The 17,075-nt window shown below is 59.2% G+C and overlaps 1 protein-coding gene across 1 annotated transcript in view; it reads left to right on the top strand.

The window, feature by feature from the left end:
* Nucleotides 1-17,075, top strand: part of CELSR1 (cadherin EGF LAG seven-pass G-type receptor 1) — a 136,573-nt gene that overhangs the window by 98,701 nt on the left and 20,797 nt on the right. Inside the window, exons 10-20 of the mRNA XM_040637722.1 lie at nucleotides 120-286; nucleotides 5,519-5,704; nucleotides 6,720-6,833; nucleotides 7,690-7,864; nucleotides 8,481-8,622; nucleotides 10,206-10,326; nucleotides 11,936-12,119; nucleotides 12,462-12,563; nucleotides 13,210-13,304; nucleotides 13,777-13,986; nucleotides 15,240-15,423. Of these exons, the coding sequence (XP_040493656.1) occupies nucleotides 120-286; nucleotides 5,519-5,704; nucleotides 6,720-6,833; nucleotides 7,690-7,864; nucleotides 8,481-8,622; nucleotides 10,206-10,326; nucleotides 11,936-12,119; nucleotides 12,462-12,563; nucleotides 13,210-13,304; nucleotides 13,777-13,986; nucleotides 15,240-15,423 (1,680 nt within the window). The remainder of the gene's footprint in view (nucleotides 1-119; nucleotides 287-5,518; nucleotides 5,705-6,719; nucleotides 6,834-7,689; nucleotides 7,865-8,480; nucleotides 8,623-10,205; nucleotides 10,327-11,935; nucleotides 12,120-12,461; nucleotides 12,564-13,209; nucleotides 13,305-13,776; nucleotides 13,987-15,239; nucleotides 15,424-17,075) is intronic.

Genomic DNA, 17,075 nt, shown 5'->3' with positions numbered 1-17,075 from the left:
CTTTGTATTGAAATGAAAAGTCCCCCCACGCCCCCCGGAACCTGTCCTGCCCCCTGCAACTGAAAAAGGTTCTCCGAGGCACGTCTGATGTCTGGGGCTCTGCGTTTCTGTGTCCGCAGTCATGCCTCACCCCCAGCGCTTCAGCGGGGAGAGCCTCGTGTCCTGGAGCGACCTGGACATCACCATCTCCGTGCCCTGGTACCTGGGGCTCATGTTCCGGACCAGGAAGGAGGACGGCGTGCTGATGGAGGCCACAGCAGGCGCGTCCTCCAGGCTCCATCTCCAGGTGAGGGAGAACCACGTCCCCCCGGCAGCGGCAGGGCCCCTCCCCGGGCACCTGAGTGGTACAGCCAGAGCTCCCAGGCTGCTCCGCACGGGCCGCCAGTGCCCACGGGCAGGGAAGGAACCTCGCCACTCACCGCCCCCCTCTGCCCGCACCGGCCCGGCGGGATCCCCGGTGTGAGGAAGAAAGGAAACACGAGCCTGCTTTCCCAGCCGGCCGCACAATCTCGCCATTCATACCCGGGAAGAGTGCAGGGCATCCAGTGTGCAGCTACGATTCCCACAGGGGGGGTCGATTCCAGCGCTTTCTTTCTTCCTTTATCGCCGAGATGGAGTCTGTGCGGGGCTGGCTGGGCCCAGTAGCCCGGCTCCTCGGCTGCCAAACTCGGCCGAGGTGTGTTTTAGCCCGCGGCTGTGGCTCCCGGGCATTTCGGGAACTGCGGGAGACGGCGAGCACCTGCGGGTGGGGCTGGGGGGCCCGAGGCTGGAGGCAGGCTGTGGCCGCGTGCTTGAGGGGCCGTGTGGGCTGGGGGGCCCTAAGGGTCCTCTTGAGCCTGGAATCTCCTTACGCGTGTGCTCTCTTAGTCTTCTGGAGTTTACTGTTTTGTTGATTTAAAACGTCGGGTAAGCAGTTCCCAAAACCTTCACGTGATTTTAACATGCTGTCTTCCCTAGTTTTCACTCCACAAACAGCTCCCCCTTGCATCTTCCCAGCTCTGCAGAGGTTTCGTTTGGGGGAACAAAGGGCGTTCCTGCAGGTTGTCAGGTCACCCCGCGACCCCAGTGGGCTGGCCGAGTGGCCTGGCGGCCGCAGCCACAAACCCTCACCCTCGCTGCCGGCCTGGGGTTTTGATGTGTCGGAGGGTCCGGGACACTCTGTGTTCGGGGGGCCTGGGGCTTTTTGTCTGCAGTGACAGGGGGACGGGAGGTTCTTGAGCAAACCCTGCACCTCTGAGCCCCCCCGACCGGGGGGCCACACCTGGGGGCTCTCCCTGCTAGAAGGGCCACCTCGTGGCCCTTTCCAGACCCGTTCTGCCTCCCGACACGACAGCAGCCTGTGGGACCCGGAGTTAGAAGGAATTCTGTAGCCAGGTTGCTTCTTCCTGTCTGTCTTCGGGAGTTTCCTTCCAGTACGTGTACGTGTGTGTGCATACGTGTGTGTGTGTGCGCACGTGTGTGTCTGCGAATGTCTGTGTGTGTGATTGTGATGGAGGACGTGGGTACACAGGGGCACTGACCTCCTTCGCGCGGGTCATTCACAGTCTTCCGTCTCGGGCCCAGGCTGCCCCGGGAGCACCCCACTGTGCTCCCAGGGCAGCCTGCCTGGCTGTGACGGCTCCCCTGGCAGTGCGGGGGGCGTTCCTCACGGAGCTGTGTGTCCCTGCTGTCCAGTGCCCTGGGCACGGGGACTGCTCTGCCCAGTGCGGGGTGGACTTAGTTCCCAGGCAAAGCGGGCTGTGCTGGGGTCAGAGGAGGTCAGACGTGAGATGGCCCCCACGGAGCGTCCACCCCCAATCTCTTTTTGTTCCAGGGAAGCCTTGTCCCTCATCACCCAGACTCTGTGGCGTCCACAGAGCCCCCTTCCATCGCCCCTGTGGGCTGCCCGCCTGGAAACACTTGTGAGGGGCAGGGACAGCGGCCGGGGACAGAGGCACTGCCCAGTGCCCTCTGTGAGCTCCGTGTCGGAGGTCAGCGGGGGCGGGACCCCAAGGGCTCCCGGTGGACAGGCAGGCCCCAGACGTGCCCACAGACAGGGGGCCGTGACTAACCGTGTGCGGGCAGGGGGCTGGGGGTCCAAGCCCCCGGTGGAAGCCTCTCCCACTCTCTCCCGCTCAGCAGCAGCCCGGCACGGGCCCGTTCAGGTCGTCCTGAAGGTGCAGTCTGTGTGTCTCGTAATTACAGCTGTCATTGTGTTTCCCTCATTAGCTTGTGATTTCGTAGGTTTACCAGCAGCCCCAGAGGCTAGCTCTGGGCCAGCACTTGGCAAGCACGGTTCTGCCTCGGGATGGTTTTTTTTCTCTGTGGTTGTTTCAACTGTTGGAACAAATTAAACTGGCTGTTTGCGACTCCGGTGATGGACTGGACTTGCAGGTTGTCCTTTGGCGGGGGGAGGGGGTCTCTGTAGGAAAAAAGTACGCTTTTGGGAGGAACGACAGTGAGAGCCACAGACTCCCGTATTGTTTGAGTAATTACGTTACAGGTAGTTAATCCAAAAGTTTAGATTTTTTATGCCAGGGACTGTGGCCAGCTCCTCCCTGTGGAAGGCTGGGTGGCAAGACTGGTGGCCTTGGGGGGGATCCTCCAGACCCCAGTGGCCACCCAGAAGGCCACTCCAGGCCCCGAAGGCCGGTCAGCTGGGCACTAGGGGAATGTTCTGGGTTATCTCTACGTGGTGTGTTTGAAGGCAGGCCTCCTGCAGGCCTGTGAGCTCTGTGGGCAACAGCGTAGGTGTTCCTGGCGTCGGCGGCAGGCCAAGCCAGCTCCGTAGTCACGCTGCAGCCCACACAATTTGGGTAATTGCTCTCAGGCGCCCTCACTCCGCCTGCATTGTCAAGGGGGATCACCTGGCTATTGTGGAGTGCCCCTCTTAAATCCCGCGACAGACCGGAGGGGGCCAAGCAGTCACTGCACGTGGGCCTGGGATTCATGCTATCGCCTTTGTGTGTAGACAGATGTCATTTTCATTGTTGATCTACTGGCCTTGGGCTTTTGTTGGCAAGGATGGTGAAAGAGCACAGCCAGGGAGATGAAGGAGGTGGGCTGCAACTGCCGTGGACAAAAGGAGACGCAGCATCAAAAGGTGAAAAGTCACCTTCTTGATTTCACTCTCGATTAAGACTAAAAACCAGAACACATTATTAGTTGCATTATCTTTATAATCAGTTAAAAATATCTTCTATTTTTCCATCACGATTTCTTTTTTGATCCATGAGGTGTTTAGAAGTGTGTTTTGGGGCGCCTGGTGGCTCTATCGGTTGAGCATCTGACTCTTAATTTCAGCTCAGGTCATGATCTCAGGGTCTTAAGATCGAGCCCTGCGTTGGGCTGTGTGCTGGGCATGGAGCCTGATAGGGATTCTCTCTCTCCCTCTGTCCCTTCTCCTACCCAAGCTTGTGCATGCTCTCTTTTTCATTAAAAAAAAAAAAAATTTTTTTTTTAAAAAGATTTTATTTATTTAAGAGAGAATACCCATGCACGGAAGTGGGGGGGGGGGCGAGGGAAAGGGAGAAGGAGAGAATCTCGAGTGGACTCTGCACTGAGCATGAAGCCCAAAGTGGGGCTCGATCCCACAACCCTGAGATCAAGACCTGAGCCAGAATCCAGAGTCAGACACTTAACTGACTGAGCCACCCAGGCGCCCCTAGGATTATGTTTCTGAGTCAGCAAACAGGTGGCATTTTCTAGTAAATCATGTTGTTGTTGATTCTGGCATAGTTGCAGGTCAGAGAAGGCATGCTGTATGATTTCAGACCTTTGAAATGCGTGAGACTTGCTTCACAGCCCAGCATTTCATCTGTTTTGTGAATGTCCCCCTATACCTTGAAAGAATGTGTGTTAGCAGTTATGTTCTGTAGTGTCCTATATACAAGTGAATGAAGTTTGCTTAGTGGGGTGTTCAGACCTACTATGTCATATTGATTTTTTTTTTTTTTTGGTCTCTGCTCATTACTGAGAGAAATAAGTTTAAAAAGTTTGCAGCGCTCTTTGTGGATTTATCTCTTTCCCCTTTTAGTTCTGTCAAGTTTCACTTTGTACATTTTGAGGCTGTGTTATTAGGTGCATACAAGTTTAGAATTGTTTTATCTTCCTGGACAAGCAACTCTGTCATCATTATGAAAGTCACTTTTATCTCTAGAATTCCTTTGATTGCCTTCAAGTCTACTTCGTCTCATTCATAGAGCTACACCAGATTTCTTTCGGTTGGTGTTTACGTGATGTATCTTTTTCTGGCCTTTTACTTTCAACACTTCCGAATCTTTATATTTTAGGTGCGTCTCTTTTAAACACTGCATTAATAATTGTTATTGTTGTTTTTCTAAGCTATTCTTTTGCTTGAAACGATCTTTCAACACGAGTATCATAGGTGAGTTGCAGTGCTATTTCCCCACCTTATGCGTCTTTAAACTGGGTAGCTTGAATCTCGTCTCCCGAAATGGAACATTTATCCACAAAAATAAGAGTCTAATGGTCACCTGAGTCTGTTTCCTTGAAAGTTCTGTGGTTCCCATTATTGTTCTCAAGTCTGTATCTGATGATTCTATCTTATGGATTCCCTGGGCAGGGTGGGGGGCCGCCTGTTTCCATCCACTCTCTCTTGCTTCTCTTGGTTTTCACGCACACTGTCTTGTCTCCTCCAGTACTTGGTTATTTTTGATTGAGTGCTGAACATCATTTTGAAGATGCAGTGAGAATTTGAAAGTAGAATGGTGCTGTCGCTGTCCCTCGTGTTTGCTTCCAGCAGGCACCTCCACACACCCAGGCTGGGCTCCAAATCCCAGCTTTTATCATCCCAGCCCCAGGAGCCTGGAAGGCTTTGCTCAGCTTCCAGGCTCAGCTGTGTCTTCCAGAACCAGGTGGCAACCATCAGCGGAAGCGAACACCAAACTCACTTCTGCAGATTTCCATTTTCTACCTATGGCTCTATATGGCTTTATCTATGGCTCTCTAACTCTGCTTTGAGTCATTCTCATGCCTTCAGACAGCTGTGCTTTAGTTTTGTCTTCTGTTTCTAGGTGTTCTCCGGGGGAGGGTTGGTCCAAACTACCCAGTCCTTCATCAGGGCAAATAAGATCGTGGCATGACTCCTGGCTATGTTTTCTTAAAACATGAACGTCTTAGGCCAGTTACTTTGCCTGTGGCTGTTTTTTTTTGTACATATACGTAAACATGGTGGTCTGACTCCTGTCTCGTAAAGTGGAACGCATGCCTCCAAAAGTAAGAGCTCAGTACTCACCTGAATCTGTGGCTGTTCCCAGTAATTAAGTCCAATGGGCTTTATCTTACCTGCCCTCTGTCCACATTTGACACTTCTTGCCACAGAAAAAGGCATATAAGTCTGAAGAGTGATACAGACAAGAGTAAGAAGTTAAACTTGGCCTCATTTTTAGGTCTGTCTTTGGCCCAGGGCCCTGCAGTAGGTCTGTTTGTACGGCTTTGTTATTTACGTGACTACAAAGCATTTTCTGTCCTGTTGTCATCACCTCAGTGGGCAGGTCTGGCTTTCCCTGTCCTCCAGATCCTAAACAACTATGTCCAGTTCGAGGTGTCCCATGGTCCCTCAGACGTGGCGTCCGTGAGCTTGTCCAGGTCACGTGTGACTGACGGGGCGTGGCACCACCTGCTGATAGAACTGAAGAGCGCCAAAGAGGGCAAAGACATCAAGTATCTGGCGGTCATGACCTTGGACTATGGGTTGGACCAGGTGAGTTGGCACCCATACCCTCTTTGGAACAGACGCCTTCCCTGGGCCCATGGGAGAACAGTGACCCCTCCGTGTGCCAGGACCTCCCAGAGCCCTAGAGGATTTGGGGACACACATTCTGGGTCCCCCCTGAGTTTGATCTCGCATTCTGCCTTATGCTGTGGTCACCAGCATCTGTACCTCAGCCCCTTTCCAGACGGTCGGCTCCCGGACTCAGGAACCAGACTCTGTCTGTCTGGGTGTCCCGTCATCGTGCCATTCGCGCCGTCCGCACTGGTTTCTTCTAGCAAAGCTGTCCTGAGTAACGACCGCGTGCTTGGTTCTATGCCTCTGGGGTCCTTTCCCTCAGCGTGGGTGGTGCATGGAGGTGGGTGAGCAGAGGAGCCCCGGGAACCAGAGGGGCCGAGGGACACCAGACAGGTGCCCCAGTGCCGATGGGCCAGTGGCGTTCCAGGCAGGGCTCGCTCACAGCACGCTTGGTGAGTCACACGGGATTTCCATGGTTTGCAGGCAGTAACAGGAGGCCTTTTTTCTGGGACACTTCAGGGCCTCCTCGTGATTTTTGTACCCTTGAGTCTAGGCTCGTCTCCCACTTGGTTCTGAGAATAAATTGCTGCTGTGTTCAGCGTGCAGCCTTCCAGGCCCTGAGGGTCCGGCGGGGACTTCCTTAGGTTCCTGCCACGGAGGACGTATGTTAGATTGGCTGCCATCTCCCTAGTTCCCCAGCGTTTTCTTGGAGTGGCTCATCAGTGGCTCCCGTCACAGAGCTGGCAGGGTTGCCCGTGGCCCCCAGCTGGCCATCTTGGCTGTGCTGGAATGTGGACATGTGTCCTGCAACCCAGTGCCCACTCCTGCCCGTCACACACAGGCAGCCCGGCTCACCCCCCTGTTTGGAGGCCCACACGCCCTCGGGCTGTGGGGAGTTTGCCAGCGTGACCTTGTTTTAGCCTCCAAGCGTGTTCTTCCCAGAAGATGTTTCCAGCATGGTGGATGTAGCCCCCTTCTCCTTGCGCAGGACACGGTGCAGATCGGGAACCAGCTTCCGGGGTTGAAGATGAGAAGCATCGTCGTGGGCGGCGTGTCGGAAGATAAGGTCACGGTGCGCCACGGCTTCCGGGGCTGCATGCAGGTAGGACAGAGCCGTGGGGGCCGCCCCCTCACAGCTGGCTCAGGGGCCGCCCGCACCATACGTGGTGCCATTGGTCAACCTGCTGGTTTTCAGTAGATGAATAATTTGTCTCAAGCCAACCTTAGCAGATCCAACTTAGACCCCTCCGCCCCACAGTCCCCCTCCGGACCTCCCCCTGCATCCCCATCACCACGCCACAGTCCGCCACCTGCAGCTGGGCATTCATGTCCCGTCTGGAATGTGGCCCTCGCTGCCTTCCCTGGCCCCCTCTGCCCCCTCTGCCCTGCCCCCCCGCTCACCTGAATGGGTGCCATCATCGCCCCTGGAGCAGGTGTCCTAGCGGCGGCCGGAGTGAGCTGTTCGGACAATAGGTCTGCTCATGTCCTCCTGGCCTCCTGCGGCAGAGAAATAAACCCCCACGTGCCTTCCCCTTTACTGCCCCCCCCAGCGGGCGGCCCCCATCCACCTCTCCACCATCCTCCCGCATGGAACTTGCTGTGCGTGGCCCCACGTGGTCTGCATCCTCTGCGGGGTGCCCCTTCTCCCACGAGCTGTCTCGCCCGCCTTCATCAGTGGCCACACCCTCCCGCTACCCTCAGTACTTTCTCGTCATGACACCAGCCATGGAACTGTGGGAATGTGGACTCACGCGGTCCTCGTTTCCAGGCAGCTGGTCTACCTGCCTGGAGCACACTCCAGTGACCCTGCCATTCCCCACGCCGGTCCCGGTTCTCCACAACAAGGCGTTGCTTTGGGGACCAGAGAGAACTTGGGGCTCTCTTAACCCCTGTTTACCTTTTGAGTTTCCTTCAACCCCAAAACGCTGAACTAAATCCGCCTGCCCCTCTTAACTCAGGGAGTGAGAATGGGGGAGACATCCACCAACATCGCCACGCTGAACATGAACGACGCCCTCAAGGTCAGGGTGAAGGACGGCTGTGACGTGGAGGACCCGTGCACCTCCAGCCCCTGCCCTCAGCACAGCCGCTGCCAGGACGCCTGGGACAGCTACTCCTGCGTCTGTGACAAAGGTGGGAGTGCCGCGCCTGCACCCCCTTGTCCTGAAGCCCGTCAGCACGGGCCAGCGCTTTGGGGTTGAGGATACGTCGGGAAAGGCGAGGCCGGAGCAGCCCCGTCAGTGCTGTGGCTCTGTGGAGGCCTGAGCCTTGTCTTGTGACTAAGGAGTGGGGCCCTCTCTTCTCAAAGTGCCTTCCCACGTCTGGCCCTCACTTGGGACACGGGGGGGACACTCCAGGCTTTATCCTCAGGGCACATGGTGAGGTGAGGGAGAGAATTCCTGGAAAAGCCACACTTTCAAAGATTATACTTCCAGTGGCCGCCTGGAGTTTGAGGTGCTGCGATCGTACGCACCCAGTACCCATCCACCGTGCGACCTGGGGCGGCCGGGCCTCCCTCCCCCACACCTCTTGCCTGCTCCTTCCAGGTCCGACCCACCGAACGTTGGTGTGTCCCGTGACTCTGTGCGCCTCCACACCGGCCCTCTGTGGGAGCGGAGCATAGGAAGTGGGGTTTGGGGAAGACACAGATGGCTCAGATGTCCTAACCTAGAGGCTCTGGCTCTGGAGGGGGGCGTGGGGTGTCGCGGGCAGGTTCTGGGGTGGCGATAATGCCGGCCTGTCCCGACAGGGTACTTCGGAAGGCAGTGTGTGGACGTGTGCCAGCTGAACCCCTGTGAGCACGTCTCGGCGTGCGTGCACAAGCCCGGCTCCCCGCGGGGCTACGTGTGCGAGTGCGGGTCCAGCCACTACGGCCAGTACTGCGAGAACAAGTAAGAGCACCCCCTTGCGGAGTCCGGCCGCCACGTCTCCTCCGACGTCCCTTCTCCTCTTGGTCATTTCACTCAAAGAGACATAGAATTGTGGATCACGTGGGCATAGGCTATTTTTTTCCCAAATTTGTCATGAAATGAATGAGAATCTAACTGAGCATCTCAGACAAACCCATGTGAGCGTGTCTCCACTCCAGAAACATACGGCATGGCGCCTGCATCTGGAGCCCCGCCGTACGAAGCAGGGGGCGCTGAGGTGCAGGGACCTGCCCTGCAAGCCAGGAACAGAGCGGGGCGTTGTGGTGGCTGCGAAGCCCTGCAGACACGTGGCGGGCTGGAGGCTGGGTCTCAGATGGGCCGGGCTGCCACGTGGAGCGCGGGAGGAGCAGGCGGAAGCTGGGGGCGGGGGCAGCCCGGAGGCTGATCGTGTCCCCGGGAGCTGGCATTGCAGGCACAGAGGGCTGAGGAGGCCGTAGGGAGAAGGGGTGCCCCACAGCTCTGGGGTTCCTCCCACTATAAATGCAGATCCGTGACCGTCTGACTGGAGCCCCCGGCCAAGCCGTTCTGCTGTGGTTATTTTATGCCCGTGCTGTGTACACCGTCAGTACTTAATAATTGCTTGCTGGGTGAGCGAGTGAGTAGGAGGTTGACTGCCAGGCGGGTGGGTGGAGGCAGTGCCATCAGCCGAGACAGTAGCCCCGGGCGGCACTTCGTTTTGAGGGGCCTGAAGGATTTGCTTGGGGTGCGCATCCCACAGGTGGGTCTGCAGGTGACGCTCAGGTGAATGGCCAGGTTGAGAGTGGGTGAGGGGTGACAGCGACAGGCAGCGGCCAGAGCCCGGAGGGGCGAGCCTGACCTCGTGACCTTCGATGTCCCACATCTCGAGGCCTGCTGGGCCCTCAAGGGCAGGACTGGGCCCGCGTCATGATCCCGAACCCACCGGGCCCAGCCCAGGGCTGCACGGAGCTGATAGCAGCGCGTGTCACGTCTGTGGGCGTCTGGGAGCCGTGGGCAGTGTTTGCCTCCGGGCACCCGGGAAAGCATGGATGCCCCAGAACCCCATGTTCAGGAACTGCCCGCCGGGGACCTTGTGCTGACAGACATACCGGGTCCTGCAGGAAGGTTGCCCAGGGCAGCCGGGCTCTGTGGGCTCCGTCGGGGCTGGAACTGGGGCTGGAGCTGGCCCGGCAGTGGGGTCACTGTCACTGAGCTCCCCCGTGAGCCGGGTGCCATCGTGTTGGTGCTGGGACAGAGCGAGCACAGATCAGTGCTGTCCCCACTGCAGGGAACGCGTCAAGGTCATGCTACTAGGAAGCCCAGGTTGCGGTTCTCACCGTGTCTTCCGGGTAGAAGAAAAAAGTGAGCAAACACATCATTTTAGCAAAGATTTTTGTAGTAGAAGCTCCCCAGACGTGCGCCTGGGTCCTAAGGGGTCATGGGAACTAGCAGGGGAAACTGAGGCCACTCCGGGGGAGGGAGGGGCCCAGAAGCAGGCCAGGTGAGGCTCCTGGCCTCCGACGTCTTCCTCTGGCTCCGAAGACAGTTATGTACACCTTCCCTCTGCTCTCCTGTTTCCCCGACAGGATTGACCTTCCGTGCCCCAAAGGCTGGTGGGGGAACCCCGTGTGCGGACCTTGCCACTGTGCCGTCAGCAAAGGCTTTGATCCCGACTGTAACAAGACCAACGGGCAGTGCCAGTGCAAGGTGAGCCCGCTCGCGGACAGACGCCGGCTGCATCCCCACCCCCGCCTCAGGTGGCCACGCTGAGGGATGGCCGCTTGCACTCCCACGTGCACAGACACCTACGTATGTGCGCACGCCTGTGTGCACACACATGCACACACACATACAGTCAGGTCCTGAGCCCCCGGAGGTGGCTGTGTGCACACACACGTGCACACACACGTACCCCCCCCCCATGTCTACCTGCACACATTTGCACACACGTGCTCAGGTCCTGGGCCCAAGGAAATGGCTGCTCACCGAGGCACTGAGTAGCCCTGGGCCGGTCTTCGTGTGGACGCTGGTTTGGACCCCGAGAACTGGGTCCTCAGCCCCACACCCAGCTGGTAACAGGAAACAGCAAGTTCTGGGAGGTTAGCTCATCCTCACCTCCAACCACTCTTCTCCTACGTGGCTGTTTCCCTGGGCTTCTATTAGACGGGCTCTCGACGATGGTTGAACTTTCTAAACGACGAAAAGCTTTGCCCACCCCCCACCTGGGGGCATCTGTCATTCCGTGTGGGACGGAGTCACCTCCTCGCAGTGTCAGACCTGCCGCCGTGCTTCTGGGCCAAGCCACGGGAAACCAGGCCCCACAGCATCCCGGGAAAGGCCACGGACCTTCAGAATCGTATCTGCACGGCTGTTGAGCGGCCGGTCATTGGAAACCCAGAGGAAGGCTCTGTCTCGCTGGACGAGGGACACGTGCATCGAGCCGTAGGCTTGCCGGCCCGGAAGGGAGATCGCCGTCATGGGGACCGTCCACGCTGTGGCGGTTTAATACCAGGAATGTCCTGTGTGCGCCACAGCGCTTCCGGAAACAGACGTTGTCTGCTGAAACGCTTCCATGGAAAACCGCGCCGGCCGGAGCAGATCAGGACTGGCCAAGCCACACGGAGCCACACGACTGGTGTTGGCGCATCCGTGGGCGGCAGCGGGGGAGGGAGGTGTGGAGGGGATTTGAGGAAAACGGGCCTCGAATTTTTTCTCATCGGAAATTACAAAAAATGCAGAAAGGTATCTAAAAGGTGACAGTGACGTCCGTCTGCCCTCCCAGGGTGACTGCTAATGTGTTCGTGCCCAGGCGCTCAAACACACGCGGTTGGAACCCCCTGTGGGGACGGTTCCGTGTCCCTGCCTGACATGGGGGCCTGGACACTGGCCATGGCTCTGCCCAAGTCACAGCCCATCCCACTCTTCAGCAGGGGACATCTGAGTCACCGGCAAGGGCGGTGTGGCCAGTAAAAGGCCGAGATGGGCACAAACCCGGGACTTTGCAGTCTGAAGCCCACGCTCTTGTCCGTCACCCTGCCTGCCCTGTGGTGGACCTTCAGGGGCCTTCCAGCTTCTCACAATGAAAAAATACACTGCAAGGGCCATCCTGGTACATAGATCTCCGTTTGAATCGAGTATTTTTGAGGACAGATATGCAGGTGGCTGTCACAAGTATTAGCTAAGAAGTCAGAGGGGTGCTTTCCCGGAGAGTGCACCTGCCGCCCGTGGGGGAACGTGGGTGGAGGGCGGCAGGGCGAGGCCCAGGAGCCCAGCCATAACCTTGACGGAGTCCCATGTGCTGCTCTGGCTTTTGCAGGAGAATTACTACAGGCCCCCGGATCAGGATGCGTGCCTGCCGTGTGACTGCTTCCCGCACGGCTCCCACAGCCGGGCCTGTGACATGGACACTGGGCAGTGTGTCTGCAAGTCCGGCGTCATCGGCCGCCAGTGCAACCGCTGTGACAACCCTTTTGCTGAGGTCACCACGCTTGGCTGTGAAGGTCTGAGTTGCCCCTTGATCCCTTCAGGCCACGCCGCAGGGACGGACGGCTGGGCTCCTGTGTGCGTGCCCGTGTCTGCGTGTGTACCACACACCTCCTGGGGCTTGGAGAGTGTTCCGCAGCCTGGTGGTCTGACAGTGTTCACTTGGCCTTCTGTTGACCTGGCCCTCCTGAAGGGCATGGGTCAGAGCCTGGGTCCCACCCTCCCCCTTCTAACACTGATGCGGGGAAGATGCGGGGGTCCGGTTCCTGGGGGGGGGGGCGGAGGATGCGGAGAGCCCTGCACCTTTGTGGGCATGGCCGTGCCCAGCTGAGCAGCCTTCGTTCCCCCCGTGACCCCAGTGATCTACAACGGATGTCCCAGAGCATTTGAAGCTGGCATCTGGTGGCCGCAGACCAAGTTCGGGCAGCCGGCGGCGGTGCCGTGCCCCAGGGGATCCGTGGGTGAGTACCGTGGCCCGTGGCATCATTCCAGGCAGGAACTCGGTCAAGGCATGTGGCTTGTGGGAGACTTGGCTGAGGCATCAGAACTCATGGGATGTTCTGCGTGGACATTTCTTAGGCAAAGTTGGGGGAAAATAAAACCTTGTTCCTTAATAATAAATGACAAAACCTGGAAAGGCCATAATGCAAATGTTAATACGCTCCTGGTGGCCAGGACACGGACAGGCCGCTTCCCCGTTCCCAGCGCCGGTTCCCTTTGTCAAATGGGGGTGGTAGCTGTGTCCACGCCCTGGGGGTGTCTGGAGACCCAGGGAGAGGACGACGCATCAAAGTGCATGACTGTGATTTGGATCCGTGGCAGACGCGCAGGGCCCACGGGCGTTGTGGGTGTTTGGCAAATGATGGAGCTGGTTTCTCTCTTCGTGGACTTGCTCACAGCGGCTGCGTGGCTCAGGCAGCTTCAGACGTGGCCCCAGGCGCATGGGGAGAGAGCATGGGTTGGCTTTGTGGCCGTGGCACCTGCCTGGCCCTGGGCGGCCTGTGGTTCACACCTCCGCTGAACACACTGGGTTCAGGGACAAACAGGTCAACGAGCAGAATTAACAATTGGGATTTCAGGGTTTCCTCCCTGCGCCCCGTTCCCTAGGAAACGCAGTCCGACACTGCAGCGGGGAGAAGGGCTGGCTGCCCGCGGAGCTCTTCAATTGCACCACTGTCTCCTTCCTGGAGCTCAAAGCCATGGTAGGCCCTCGCCTTAGGGAGCCACGTACGTGCATGCGTGCGTGCGGGGTCGGGGAGGGGGGCGGGCGCGAGGCCCCCGGATCCCGCTGGCCATGGGTGGGCCTGGCTCAGGACCGTCGTGCCCACATCTGCTCTGGGCGCCCGCAGCGGAGCCCAGCTGCTCTTCCCATCAGGACCAGCCCTGCGTCTGGATCTGGAAACACGGGGTCTCCGTATTCTGTCCCGCCGCCCCCGACCTCCCGCTTTGTCACTGCCTCTTCCCTTGGTGTCCCTTCCCAGCACTTTTTGTCCTGACAACCCCTCTTTTTTGGGGCCAGAGTTAACAGCCAATGTTCCTATTTGGTTTTTGGGGTTTTCAAGTTCTTGTCCAAAAAGGAAGTTTCTACCAGAAAGGAACAGATTTCTGAATCACGGGAAGGAGCAAAGCAGCCGTGGTAGGTGTGCAAACGTCTCTTGTGCTGCCCCTTCCCAGAACGAGAAGCTGAGCCGGAACGAGACGCAGATGGACGGCGACCGGTCCCTGCGGCTGGCCAAGGCTCTGCGGAATGCCACGCAGCACACCGGCCCGCTGTTCGGCAACGACGTGCGCACGGCCTACCAGCTGCTGGCCCGCGTCCTCCTGCACGAGAGTGGCCGGCAGGGCTTCGAGCTGGCGGCCACGCGGGACGCTGACTTCCACCAGGTGAGGGCGTGCGGCGGGTCGTCCTCGGGGGGCCCTGCAGGCTGAGGCCGAGCTGTGGGCGCGTGGTCTTTTGGGGGCGTGAGGGCAGCTGGGGGTCCATGCTCAGCTGTGCGAGATCGCTGCTCCCTGTATCCTCACTTCACTCCGTACCTGAGTCAGACCAGGTGACCCGTGAGACTGAGTGCAAGTGTTCGGGGCATTTGGGCAAAGGCACGGGCAGGTCACGGTCCTGGTGGAGGGGACACTCATGGTCGCGGGCAACTGATCCTTAGTACCGGCCAGCGGTCTGCGTGGTCTACGTGAATTAGCCACTCACTCCCCACATGTCCTGTGATGTAGCGTGGTTACTGCCCCATTTTATAGGTAAGCAAACTGAGGCAGAAAGAGCCTGTAGCTTGTAAGGGGCCTCCAGAGTCTCTGCTCCCACCTCGGGGTGTGGCTTTCAGAGACCATGATGTCTGCTACAAAGACCGTCCTGTTTTGTGTGTAAGTAATTGGCCCCTGAGAAATGTCTGTTCGGAGTGGCTGGTCAGGAGACCCGCGTTCATCCTGACGTTTGTAAACTTGTGGGCAGTGAGCGTTGTCAGCTCACAGTTCCTCTGGACTCCCCTGGAGGCCTCCACATCCACACTGAACCCCACGGACCCTCCCCATCCACACTGAGACCCCTAGGGGCCTCCTCATCCACGCGGACCCCCGGGGTCCTCCTCATCCACGCGGACCCCCAGAGAACCTCTCAAGCGCACCGAGGCAGGGTCCCCTTGATTGCATTTCAATCCAGGCCTGAGTTGGGGCTGATGGAGTTCGTTCCCATTTTTGATTCTTTGCAAACGGAAGTTCCCCTCCTGGTTTTCGTGTTGGAGCCCCTGCCGATAGCCCGGGCCATGAACCCTGAGTTGCGTGGGTGGGGGTCAGGTGTGTCGCCGCAGGGTAGCCCGCAGTGTGTCTTGGGCTGTGTCACTACCCGGTCAGCAGAGGGGGTAGTAGAGGGTTTGGGGTTCTAATGTAACCAGGGCCCCTCCACGTGCTGCTCCCCTTTGTGCCTCGGAGGGTACGTGGGGGAACCCCCAGCAGGGCTGCTCCCTGACACACGCTCCTGCCACCAAGGATCTGTCCCCCATCTGATCCCGCCAGCCTGGTGTCGGGGAGCTAGAGGCTTTCCAGCGCCTGGTGTGGCCCTGCCGCGTCGGCTCGGCCTCCCTGAGCTGGCCTCACACACCCGCTGAGCGCTATGTGTCTGTCTGTCCGAGCAGGACGTGGTCCACACCGGCAGTGCGCTCCTGGCCCCGGATACACAGGCCACGTGGGAGCAGATCCAGCGGAGCGAGGGCGGCGCCGTGCAGCTGCTGAGGGGCTTTGAGGCCTATTTCAGCAACGTGGCCCGTAACGTGCGGAGGACCTACCTGAGGCCCTTCGTCGTCGTCACCGCCAACATGAGTAAGGGCCGCGAACCGGCTGGGCTGGGGGGCCTGGGTGTGCTTGGGGCCGGACCCCCGGGGCCTGTCTGGGTGTGGCCCCTGCTGGCCGTCTTTGGGAACGGGTAACCAGCTCCGGCCCCTGGTTCCTTGTCTGCAAATAGGGAGACAGGACCCTCCTTGTCCAGCCTTTCAGGGGTGAACCAAGGAAGCGCACACGTCACTCCTAGGCCCAGAGAATCGGGGGCAGATCAGAGGAAGGGCCGCCGGCTCGCCCTCAGCGGTCTGCAGGCCTTTCCAGACGTGGGTGTGGGGCTGTCCAGGGGAGCAGGCCCGGGGTCCGGCTGCAGGTCCAGCCCTCCTGGCTCACTGGGAGACCCCCAGCCCAGGGAGGGACAAGGGACTGGCTAACCAGGTAACTGGGTGGCGGGGTATGTCTGCCCTTACTGAATCGGGGGCTTAAGGTCAACAGAGCAGATGCCTCGTGAACCAAGTCACCCCCAGTGCCCAGGAGGCACCACCCTGAGGTCCAGGGGCTTAATCGGTCGGGGATAAAGCCCCAGATGGTAGAACCAGCCCCCACCCCACCCACTTGGAAAGAGCCGGCCAAGTCCCAGGGTGGGGGGCTCCTACAGGCGAGGGCCCTCATTTCTCCTCTTGCAAATGTTTATCAGGCACGCAGGCGGGGGGCGCTCGGGCAGCACTGGGGGACTGCCTTATGCACACCCGTCACCGGAGGGCCCGAGCCATAACCTGGAAGTGGCAGCCCTCACGTGACCCCTGGGGCTGACTGGGGCAGGGCCTCCCATGCTGGCCAGAAGATGTTCGGGCAGTCTGCACATCCTGGCCCTTCCGGAGCCCCCGACTGGGCCCGCCCTGTGCCGGGGGGAGGTGGGCTCAGGGCCCCGTCATCACTGGGGGCAGGAAAGAAGGCTGAGTGCGCTGGGCATTCCTGCTCCTGCCGGGAGGAGGGTCTGCGGAGCTGGCCTTGGGGCTGGACAGGACTTGGACACAGTACAGCCTGCACCCAGTCCCTTCTGGAGCATTCACGCGGTTCCAAGTGTCCTGCCTGCCCCTGCCCGCAGCCCCTCTGCTGTTGTTCCTGATGCTGTGTGACTGGGAGCATCTGTCCTGCACTGGGCGCCCCTGACTATCCTCCCATGTCCTGTGTCCCCCACTCCAGGGCTCTCACCCATCCCCAACCACCCAGCAGCTCCGGGTGGGAGCCCGGCCCTTGCCCGTGTGGGCAGCTTGCAGGCACCCTTCACAGTGGGGGGTGTTGAACCTGTCAGCTCAGTGGGATGACTTTGGGGGGGTCGTGCTGCAGGGGTGACTATTGGCCTCTCCGTCACCAGGCTCCTCAGAGCAGTGGCGGTCAGGGCCAACAGAGGCGTGCCCGACAGCCTCCGAGAGCCAGCAGGAATCAGGGCCCCTTGGGTCAGGCCGAGCTTGTGCTCGGGCTTGGGCTCTGCCGGACAGGGAGCGGGTTACTGTTTCTCTGGCCTTGTCCTTCTCATGCCCCAGCCGACGGCCCCCGATGCCGCCGTGATGTCTCCCTTCACGCTCAGCGTTGTGCTATGTGACTCTCGGCGGGTCCGGAGAGTGCGACGGAGTAGAAGTCGATTCTGTTAGGAAGGCTGGCGTCGCTCAGGGCGGCGGCTCTGGTCGGTGTGG

Source organism: Ursus maritimus, unplaced genomic scaffold (assembly GCF_017311325.1).
Source record: "Ursus maritimus isolate PB19 unplaced genomic scaffold, ASM1731132v1 scaffold_21, whole genome shotgun sequence".
In the NCBI taxonomy this organism is placed as follows: domain Eukaryota; kingdom Metazoa; phylum Chordata; class Mammalia; order Carnivora; family Ursidae; genus Ursus; species Ursus maritimus.
This window is presented reverse-complemented; position numbering and strand designations above follow the sequence as displayed.